The sequence below is a fragment of the Zonotrichia leucophrys genome, chromosome 2 (genome assembly GCF_028769735.1).
Source record: "Zonotrichia leucophrys gambelii isolate GWCS_2022_RI chromosome 2, RI_Zleu_2.0, whole genome shotgun sequence".
Taxonomy (NCBI): Eukaryota; Metazoa; Chordata; class Aves; order Passeriformes; family Passerellidae; genus Zonotrichia; species Zonotrichia leucophrys.
The window spans coordinates 104,504,668-104,516,070 of record NC_088171.1 but is presented as its reverse complement, the minus strand read 5'-3'; the positions used below and the strand labels follow the sequence as shown (position 1 = coordinate 104,516,070).

Below are 11,403 nucleotides of genomic sequence, written 5' to 3'. Positions count from 1 at the left end.
CAGGGAGAAGAAGAGACTGGTCCTGCAGGATTTTTTTTTCGTTGTTATAGTTTATTTTAAATGAAACAAACTCCAAAATGCACTGTGCTTTGCAGCGGAAGAAGTCTCACGCAGCCTTTTAAAGAAATGGCAGCAAATGCTGTGAAAGTCTTGTTCCATAATATTTACAAAGTAGTTGGTCCAGACGGTAAAGGGACAGATATATATCAGAAATTAGGAGAGATGTTCTTACATAGTTCTTGAATGAACAAACATTCACAAAGTCCTGAAGTTGCAGAAAACTCCTGACTTATTATCTGTAATATCTATGGGGTAAGCGGGGCTCTAACAACTCTCCTTCTGATGGTGTCCCCATGTTACATTTGGTCAGGCAATTGACTCTGGGGTTCACAGGTAAATTGGGCGCCCTCCTGGAAAATCAGGTAACATCTCCTTTGTCCTCCTTCACCAAAATGTAAGCTCAATGTTTAGCATATGGAAATATTCTGTTGCTTCATGCTCATTTTGTTTAAATCAGTCTATTAATTTTTGTACTATGCAGTCATTCTCAAGACAAGGATGACCTCAGCCTTTCATTATTTAATGACTTTCCCTTTGTGGGACAATGTGCAGCTCTTCCATGTTGCTCATCCCTTTTGGAAAAGGACAAATTTCATGAGTCCTTGGCTGAGTGAGGAGGGGGGAAAGGAAGAAAAAGCCTTCTTCATTGCTTTTTAGGAACTGAACTGTAGTCTTGCTCTCTACAGGCTCGGGAAACTCCAGATAATTTCTGCCAGCATAAATAGTGAAAACCCAATTACATGCTTCCATGAATGCAAACAGTGGCACAGGAAATTGTTTAACCCTTGAGAAGGTAAAAGCATAATTTCTTAAGAGAGTGAAGTGCTATCCTCTTCCAGGCATTTACAGAGCATTAGAAGGGTTTCAAGTGAAATAGAACAGCTTGAAGCAACATCTCATTTTCCGTTGCTATTTATTGCCAGTGAAGTGTACCTATGCATCTGTAATGGCACACATTTCTCTAGGGGACAGGAAGCTTTAGTGTATATTTCCAATGAAACAGTTCCTAAAAACCAGTCTGAATGCATCATTTTGACCTCAGCATTTAAAGCTTATTTCCCTGCAGACTTGCAGAGTGAAGCTGTTGGGTGAGACTCCCAGTAAGACCAGCAGATGAAATTTGCCTGTTTCAGCAGGTCGGGGCAAATGATGAGGTCAGCAAGCTGCTGCCTACAGCAGAAAGAAGAGCCCTGCCCTGCTGCTGGCTGTGCCTGCAGTGAGAGCTAGGAAAGCCTGAGCAGCTGCTGTTGGCCATGGGAGGCCTTGGGAGAAGGGCTGGGGCTGGCCAGGCTCAGCAGGAGCAGCCTGCGCTGTTCCCAAATCTCCACCCAAACTATTCTCCACCCAAAGATCACTCTCTCCCTTTGCCTCCTTCCCACTGGTGGGAGCAGCCTGCCCTGGCCCAGCCTTGATGCTTTTGCTCAGTGTCACTTCAGCCCAAAAATCCAACTCATAAAAGAGCAGGAGCTGAGGATGATAGAAGGGCATCCATGCGGTCCTGCTCTCGATGGGATGGCTTCACACGGGCAGGCCACTCAGTCAAGGTGATCGGGTTGGATTTTAACGGCCAGGTGAAGCTGAACGCCCATTTCTCCCTCTGCCCAGTGAACACTTCTCCTTACAATTAAAGGCTTATTGTACGTCCCTCGCTGAGGTAGCTCCAGCACCCTTCCCATGACAGTGTGTGAATGAGCCGTCATCGGGCCACGAAAGGAACACCACCACCTCACGGCACCGGTGTCAGGCAGGACTCCAGGGCTGCCACAAAGCAGCAAACCAGCCTCAGACACCGGGAGCTCAGCACGTCCGCACCACCTGAAGAGCCCGGTGTCCGCTTCCCAGCGGTTCGCTCTGCCCCAGCAGCCCGGCTCCCGGCAGCGGGGGCTCTTCCCTAGGGGCCCGGCCTCTCCTCCCATCAGCTTTCCAGGGGGAAATCTGGTACGGGGGCTGTCGGCTCGGGCAGGGGCCGGGGAGCGGGGGCCGCCCGAGGGGAGCCGGGCGCCACAGGGGCCGAGCCTGCCACAGGGCTCTGCCCGGCCGGGGGTGGCAGCGGGGCGGGGGCCGGGGCGGGGGCCGGGGCCGGGCCGGCCGGAGGGGAGCGGCGCCTTGGCCGGAGGGGGGTGCGGAGCCGCCGTGGAGGGCGGAAACGGGGTGGGGGGATTTGCGTCAGTGAGGGAGCTGAGAGCGGGCGGGACGGACGGAGGGACAGACGGACGGAGGGAGCCGGCGGAGAGGCACCGGCCCGCTGCGCTCGCCCGCCGCCGCTGCCCGTCGCCCCATGGAGCTGTGCCCGGGGCCCGCGCCGCCCTCGGGATGGGCTCTGCCGCTCCTCCTCGCCCTGGGCGCCGCCGGGCTCAGCCACGGCACCCCGCACCTGCCGTACTCGCGGCCGGGCTCCCGCAGCAAGTGAGTACCGCCCGCCCGGGGCGCGCTGCGGCCCCGCCCGGGCCGGGCCGGGCTGGACCGGGCGGTCTGCGGAGCCCGGCGAGCCTGACCGACACTGTCCTTCTCCCCCAGGAACTGGTGCGCCTACATAGTGAACAAGAACGTGAGCTGCTCGGTGCTGGACGGGACGGAGAGCTACGTCCAGGCCCAGTACAAGTGCGCCTGGAACCAGTTCCCCTGCGAGCCCACCCTGGTGTAAGTAGCGCACGGGGCGACCTCGGCAGGGAGAGCGCTTGGCCGCCCATTGGCGAGCCCGGGGAAAGCGCTGGGTGGTTCCCGGCACCCCGACAGGCGCAGGGCTGTGGCAGGGGGTGCGGAGCTCCTCTGGTCCCCAGCGCATCCCGAACAAAGCGCTCGCTCGTCGCGGACATGGGGCTAATGCCGGAGCTAATTAGAGCCAGATTGAGCGGCGGCTCCGCGCTGCCGAGAGGGAGCTGCGCTGGCACTCCTCGTCGGCTCGGAGCGGCGTGCGGGCGGGCGGGAAGCACGCGGGCTGCTTCTCACGGGCACCGGGAGCGCGCCTTGGCGCTGCCGGGAGCGCGCCGGGGCTGCGGGCGCACAGCCCCGCTCCAAACCGGTTTTGTTGCTGCTCCTCCGAGGCGCTGGATCGGCGCGTACAGGGAGAGCCGGGAATGCGAGCCAGCGCCTTTACAGTCTGTGTGTCCTTGTAGTTATCCAGCAAGGGGAGCGGCCAGGGCAGATTTTATGGGGGGTAATATAAAATTGCTTGTTTGATTTTATTCTCTGTGCGTGTGACCACGTGGAAATCTGTGGAGTGGCCGCCTACAGCAAGGTGTGCTACAGCAGGCATTAGGGGACAGATGGATCTCACCTGCTGGCTAGTCACAGGGACATCTCCTTTCCTCATTTTTCCACTTGAAAAGCAGTAATATTTATACATTTCTGTTTGAAAGCTCTGGGCAACCGCACTCTGTGAAACCATTTCAGCATCCCCAAGAAGCTGCTGGAAAGACACCCACAGATTATCATAAGCTTAGACTTGGGTTGAGGTGATGATCATAAGTATTTTACAATAAAACCACAGTAACTAGATTTTATTTTGACATGAAACAGTGATGATGAGACAGATACTGCTAGATCCTGGGTACTGCTGAAGTAGAACTTCAGACACCGATGACGCTGCCACCCTGGGGTCGGTGACAATAGGTGTTGGGTGTTTGGCATTCAAATGTGCTGCTTTCTGTTTGTTTGGGTTGTTATTTTTGTTAAAAATCCAGCTTTTCTCTATTTAAACACTAGAACTGGAGGGGAAAAAACAAAGCAGACAGCTGAGTAACGCTGTCTTGTGTAACTTCCCTTGTTTCCCTTTGGAGTCTTGAACTGGCCATTTTGGACTTCTGACTGACTCTGTGGATGTGTAATGGGGTGTGCCCTCTATCCTGAGAAGTGGAGCTACAGAGGCATGAGGAGGGGTTGAAACTGAGCTCTTTAAACACATAAATCACCAAGCATTAAGATAAGGAATTTCAGAGGTGGTAAATTAGGACTTTCATGGACTATCTGCTGGCAGATAGTGAAGAAAGTGTGAAGGCATTGCTTCTAGCTCAGGAAATTCCTGCACTGAGAGTGTGAGATTATTGGCAGGAGTGACAAGGGGAAGCCCAGCTTGAGCAGGGGGCTGGACTGCACGACCTCCTGAAGTCCCATCCCTTCCAGATTTCTCTGTGGTTCTCTGAAATGGCATTGTCTGTCCTTGTGCTTCTAAACATCTGGAGTTGGCTGCGGTCAGAGAGGGAATGTGGGGCTGAACAGACATTTGGTCTCACCAGATGTGTCCAGTCTCATGGGGTTTTTTTGTTCTTTTGAGAATGGAATTAGGTGCTTATCATAAGGCTTTGTTTCCTCTGTTTGACTTTCTTTGGTGAACATCACTGTTATTTTCTTCATAACCATAATGGCAACTACAAAACAATTCCTTGTTCTTAACATAAAATATTCTTTAATATTACCATAAAATATTTTTCTTCTGTCACAGCACCAGCTGATTAACACCAAGAGAAGGTGGAATATCAACATCTTGAAATTTTATTGTGTTGAAAACTGTTTATAGGCTGTCATTTTATTTTTGTGTCTGTTGCATATACACTGTCAGTGGCAGAGTAAGAAAGGTGCTAATCCAAAAAGTTTGAAATACATGCCTCAAATCCTGCAAACTCCTAACTTGATTCCTGTGAAAAATATTGTTTAATTCAGAAGGAGAAGCTTCCTGAATAACAAAATGTGTTTATATATGTTTGCTAGCTAATGTTTACAAAAATAGGAAAGAGCTGTAAAACAACAAAGAAATGACTGTGAGGACTTTGTGGAAATTATTCTCTTTTTTTTTTCTCCTTTATACACTTGAACAGAGAACTTGACATGAGCTAAATAGCAGATATTCATGGGAATAAAGTGCAGCCCCTGTGTAGTCTCCTCTTGATACCCATGGTTTATCTAAGAGCTCATTCAGCTGCAGACAGTGGGGACAGTGAGATCCAAACCAAACAAAGAATTCCTTAACTGTATCATGGATGTGTGTGTTTTATTAGTACTTAAGTACTATCAGGTCTATTTTTTAATCTACTGTTGGTTTATATTAGTTTAAGACTAGATTTAAAGAGCCCATCTAGTGTGGTCCGGGTTATGCATAGCAGTTACTTAGATTGCCGTGTACAGGGGAGCGTTTCACTGCCTTAAACTTGCAGTGTTCTCCTGCATTCCATGTGTTCTTTACAGACAAGAGAGTGAGAGTTGCAGATATGGATTATAGTCAGCCCTGATTTGTCTTTGAATTTTTTTTAAATAGAGAGATCTGGTGATTAAGCCTAAAATCATATGCATGCATGAGCCCATTTAATCTACCCTTTAGGCTCATTAAAATATAATTTGTCTGAAGACAAAAGCCCTAAAGCCCCCTGTTGGAATGACTACACTTCCATGATTGTTAACTGTAAATTCGCTTTGGCTGCAGGGTGTATTTCCTGAAAGGTTAAGTTGAAATTCAGGAAATTATTACACTTCATTGTTTAACTGTTTTATAGGTACTTGGGCTCAATAGTGCATTTCCTTGCTGAAAAGTTAGTGAATACTTTGGCTGATTAAGGTGTCAGGGATGAATGTGAGTTGAAGTGTGGCTGCTCAAGAGATAGGAAGAGAGCAGAAAGAAAGAGCAGAAATGCCCTTTGAAGTATGTTCCCTTTGAAGTGTGAGAGGCTTCTGATTTATTTTTCTTAAAACTGTGACTAGCAAAAGAAAGAGAAACTTTGTTATTAGTGGGTCACTGGGCTGAAAGGTACAAAAATATTAGTGTTTATACTCACTAGAAAGAGCTTGGATGTTTTGAAATTTAATATTGCTTCATAAATAATTGACCCCTCACTGCTTCTTTTGTCATGAATTTCCATTCCTAGCTTTCTTATGAATGGTTTGGTGACTTAATTAGCAATAACAGCAATTTGTAACTAGTAGTATTATCTATTTCTAAAAGAAAAAAACATGTTGCCTTTCTGGTTGGATCCTACACAATCTTTAGGGTTGTGGCTTGTTTGGGACAATTCTGTATGGTCATTATAGCTGTTTCAGGGTGGGATGCTGTCATAGCCGTTGTTTGTTTTGCCCCTTGTTCTGTAGAGTGTGGGTACACCTGGCTGTGCCAGAGGTGCACCAGATTATGGCTCAGCACTTTTGGGAAAAGGTGCTTCCACTGGTAAGGTTTTGATTTTAAAGTCTGAAGTGAACTGAAGTTGCAGAAGGTTTTCTGGGACGTTTTCTGGGTTTGTGTCTTTGCTACAGAACTGCAAACAGGACTTCCCCCTACGAGGTCATAAAAAAAAGTTATCTTGGTAAGAACCTCTGGAGGTCATGCAATCCCCTCATAGCCCCCAGCTAACATCAGAATCAGCTTCAAACTTAGATAAGGTTGCTCAGGGACTTGAAGAAAGGATGTTTTATCAGATCTCCTAATTCATGTACCAGCCCCCAGTAATTATGCTTGAGTGAGTAAAGATATTTGTGTGCTCGGGTCAGGTCATCTGTCTTTAGCTTGTGAGGAGTGAATTTCCTGATTTAGTGTAAGCTTCTCATCTTAACACTAATGATACATGTATACTAAGCAAGCCCATTATTTCATTTAGAAAATGACACAGAAAATGATGAATGAAGCAATAGGTAAATTAGCAAGACTCTCCAAATCTCTCACTGAACAATATTTTCCAACTTCTTGTTATTTTATCATAAATAAGCCCAGTGCCAAACTAATCACAATTTTATTCATGGCCCAGAAGATTCAAAGCACAAGACTGAAATGACTTTTGAGAATGTTACTAAAACCTTTCTGCATTCATAAACATCAGAACAAATTACTACTTATGAGCAAAACACTGCTTTTAATCAGCAGTATTTTGCATTTATTAACAATATATTAGAGGTTAAAAGTGGAAATTTTATAACTGAAAAACCTTTTATGAGACATCCAGTTAAAGTTGAATGGCTTCATCCATCTGGCAACCCCAGAACGACCTGGGTGGAGCACATCAGCCCCAGTCTAGGAACACACAGGAAATCCCCATGTGGTTTTCAACCTTCCAACAGTCCCAATGTGTTTTTTCCTGAGAGTGTTCTGTTGCTAGAAATCAAGCATGCAGATCAGTGTCAGAGTGCTCAGCACCAGGCAGGAGCAAACCTCAGATATACAAGTCAGCACAGATTGAGCCTGTGCTTGCCACTGGCTTCCAGCAAAACATATCTTGTAAAAAAATCTTTCAGGATGCACAAAAAACTTGAAGGGAAAGCGAGAGCTGTTTAATGTTTCCCCTCCAAGTATCTATAAAGGTCTTCAGCACTTTCTTTCCAACTTTGTGTATTTTGTATGAAGCAGAATTTCTTTGTACAGGCTCCAGCTAGCTGACTACATAGAGAGGTTAGCCTAGGGGCTTGTGCATTGAAAACAGTAAGGAAACTTAAAAAACTTCAGTCTCCTGGAGTGCTTGTTTGAAAATCTTTGAGATCCTGCTGGGTGTGGTAAGTTTTCCTGGCTGTCTCCCCAAGCCTGAAATTGTGCATCTCTGTCTCCACACACTGAACGCAGCAGAGTCTTTCTTCTCTGTGAACTGGACAGGGAATTTTCATTTCACACATCATTTGAGTTTGTTGCAATAATCTAAAATAAAAAAAAGAATCTCATGCTGCTCCTCACTTCCCATTAATGTGATAACTCAGAGTTTCATGCTTTTCTGGTTTGAGAAATGTGTGACCTGGAGGTCTGTGGCCTCTTCTGTTAAGCACCAAACTGTTGCCAAAGCAATAAATTTTTATTTGCAGGGAGCTGCTGAGCCATTTAGGTGTATTTCGTCATAAATCACCCAAATAATCAAGGAACATTTTGTACCATTAGGCAGTGGGCAGTGCCACTTTTACACGTTGGGGATATTATGACTCCTGTCTGACTTCATTTCTGCATTTGCATCTTATCTTTCCTTTCCCTTCTGGTTCACTTTTAACTTGGTGTCTTGAAAAGTAACAGCTCTCAAAACAATGCTCCATTTTATTCTCAAAGTTGTGGTCCCACTTAATCCCTCAGGTTAGCTCTTCCTGAAAGTATTGGTTATTTGTTTCATCTGGGTATATTTTCAAATAATCTCTCAGCAACAGCTCTTTCTAGAGCATCCTAGAAAACAGCTTATTTCATGGGCAGAGAAGCAGAAGGGATACTGTTGGAGCTCAGTTTTTCAGGCAGCTTTATCAGCAGCAGTGCTCTGCATCCTCACTTCATCTCTCCACTCATGTAAGGTGAGAAACTTGGTCCCTGCTGCTGGGAGAGGCAGGTGCTGATGTTGTAAATATATAACCTGTGCAGCGTTGTTCCTGTTCCATCACTGAGCACATCACACTGCCACTCCACAAAATTTCCCTGGAATCCTTTTGAAAGGGCTGTCTTTTCAGGGTTCTCCTATCCCATTCTCTTTAAGTGGGATTTTAATAGCTCACTGTTGGTCTGTTACCATGTGTTTGACTGGCCTTTCAACTTTGTTAATCCCAAGAATGAAGCTTTGAGGTTTGCCACAGGCTGTCTCTGGCTCTGAGTTACTGAAATGCATCCTGTGTCCTTCTTTTGCTGCTCATGAGAAGAGGATGCCTACCTAGTGATAATTTATGAACATTAAGAGTACTGACATTTTAAACTTCTGTGCATTTCCTACTGGACTTTAGTGGTCAGCTTTTTGAAAATAAAATCCTTGACAGCCAAGAGAGAGTTAGATAGGTAGGTATTTATGTATATGTGTGTGAAGATATATGTTCAACAGGAAGAATAGTATGAGACATGAGGTCATATTTCAGAGTGTGCAGTCCCTTGGTTCTTTCTTCCCACAAAAAAAAACATTTATCTCCCAAGAGAGAAAATTGTAGTTTGAATCTCATATTTTTTTGATAGAAGAATTCCAGCTGAGTGGCATAAAATCCACCGTATAAGTAGTGAACAATGGCACTTTTGGAGAGTTTCAAATGAAACCATGTGGTGTTGCCTGAGAATAATTGAATGTTGTTGTCTTCTACCAGTTCCTGTAATCTTCTGTCCTTCTTACTGAAGAAAACACAAACTCTCTAGTAAAATTCAGCCAGATTCTCTCAGATGCCTTGAAACAGTGTTCAGTGTTGAAGGCAACAAAGTACCGGGCTGTTTGTGAGCTGACTGGGGCAGCACGGTTGGCTGCTTCTTCCCTGGTACCACTGATGAGATGATAGTTTTATTTAGGAATAGACAAATGCAACTTTTCCCTTCCTTGCATGAAGGAGTAATACAATCACCTGTGCCAGGTCTCTGCCCACTTAGCAATTTCTTCCAGATGGAATGCCATCTTCTCCCTTCGTGCTTAGCATGAAGGCACCAAGTAAAAATAACCAATGGAAAAAAGTACTGAGTCTGTAAATGCTCATTCCTGTTTTTGAAACATTCAGTAAAATTATAGTGCCTTCATAGTCAGATACTAAAGCACTCTTTGCAGTGACCTGGATGGGTGGTTTCTTGGGTGTGTACACAGCAGGTAATGGTGTTCCTGTGGATGCAGAGTGCTTTCACTCATTCCCTTGTTTTTCTTTACTTTCTTCCCTGTTAATCCTCTCAGCCAGTAGCAGTCTTTTCTTCAGGATTTAGCTCAGTACAGGGCTGGTACAAATGCTGGCCATGCTATACATGACTGCAAAATTTATTAAGAACTCCCTTGTGGGCCTGTGCAAGCCTGGAGAAGCTGAATCTCCACGGTCATGTGCACCAGTGATGCTTGTCATAACTTAATATTTAACACAGGAGTGCCTCAAAACTTTGTTTCACCCAGCACAAAAAAAATTTTAAAACACTCTCTTTTTGCTTTTCATTATATATATATTATTTTGATTATTATGTTATCCAAAGGCCTTTGAGGAACTTCAATCTAGATGTCTGTGAGTGGGCCAGGCACTGGACTAGTGTCTAAGGTCAGTGGCGTTTTTCTCAAGAAGATGTAATTGCCCCAATTATCCAATTGGGGATTTTATCCAATCGATTGATTACAATCATCCAATGCCTGTAAAGACACTTACTGACCTACTTCATATAAATTCTTGAAAGGAAAAATGCCAGGTAAAGGAAAAACAGCAGTGTAAAGATAAGTCTTGTTAAGTCCATCTGTAAGAAGCAGCTTAGTGTCTCTAATACCAGATCAAAATGGGAAATTATTTTGGGGTGCAACAGGATTCTTTTTAAATAGACTTTTGCTCCATTGTATGATTGGGATTTATTACAGCTTTGATGGCTGCTGTCACTCAACACTTAGACTTCTGTAGGTTTATCTATTTGCATCAAAACATCTTCTTGCTGCTTGCTATAAATGCCTTAGGATAAATTCTTGGGAGAGACACATTTTTTTCAAATTAAACTCATCTGTGGGCTGAAACACAAGCTAGCTGCTGGTGCTGCTGCATAGTGACAAGGTCATCAAAGAGCAAAAAACAAAGGTGGGATTTGATTCTCCCTGACCCAGACTGTCTGCCCTGTATGCAGAGGGGTGAATCTGAGCGTGGGAGCTTAGACATGCAGTGATGGTGACACAGGTGCAAGTCAGGGGTGTCCAGCACAGTCTGTAGGTAACAGGATGTAAATGATGACTGCAGGGTGAGATGCAGCCCTGTTTTGACTCTGCTGGCTGTGTGGATACTGCTGTTGGCCTTCATGGAAATACAGACAACTGAAACCTGTCCTTACCTACACACGAGGCACCTGAAATCCAGGTGAGTGCTGAAGCTCACTCTAACAGACAACTGCTAAAATCTACAAAGGTTTTGGTAGAACTAGGATTTCTACCACCATTTGTAGGGAATACAAATAAGGCTCCTCATTTGGGAAGCAGGAAACATGGGATCAACTGGTTCTAGTTCAGCGTTTGTGTATTTTAAACAGCCAGTAAAGTTACCTTTTATTTTCAGCAGAAGTATTTTCAGCCTACAAAATAAAAAATGTTTAGTCAAAATATGATTGCATTTAATTACATCTTCTAGGTAGTGTTTTTGTATGGTGTCTTTATGCCAGTTCTGTGCTCCCCTTGCAATATATTGGAGATTCAGATGCCTGGGACTATATAACTGTAGTAAAACTGTATAAATACAATTACCAGATGATGCAACTTACAAAGAATGTGTCTACATGCAATAAAAATGTTAAATAGTGTAGATTTGATATCTTCTATTTTATAAAGACAGAAATTTGCAGGCTGCTGAAGTCGTGGGACTTGTTCCAACCACTACAGAATTTTGGACCAACCTTGAAGCTGTGTGCTCAGAGTAAACATTTTGTACGCTGCTTATGTAGAAACATGCTGATTCTGTGGTCCCTTCCTTGCAGTGAGGGGGTGATGGCACTTATCTCAT

The 11,403-nt window shown here is 45.0% G+C and overlaps 1 protein-coding gene across 1 annotated transcript in view; it reads left to right on the top strand.

Annotated features, from left to right (window-relative positions):
* The first annotated feature begins 2,262 nt into the window (after window positions 1–2,262).
* EMILIN2 (elastin microfibril interfacer 2) overlaps window positions 2,263–11,403 on the top strand; it is a 41,984-nt gene continuing 32,843 nt past the window's right edge. The window contains exons 1-2 of the mRNA XM_064705932.1: window positions 2,263–2,466; window positions 2,578–2,700. Of these exons, the coding sequence (XP_064562002.1) occupies window positions 2,339–2,466; window positions 2,578–2,700 (251 nt within the window). The 5' untranslated portion in view covers window positions 2,263–2,338. The remainder of the gene's footprint in view (window positions 2,467–2,577; window positions 2,701–11,403) is intronic.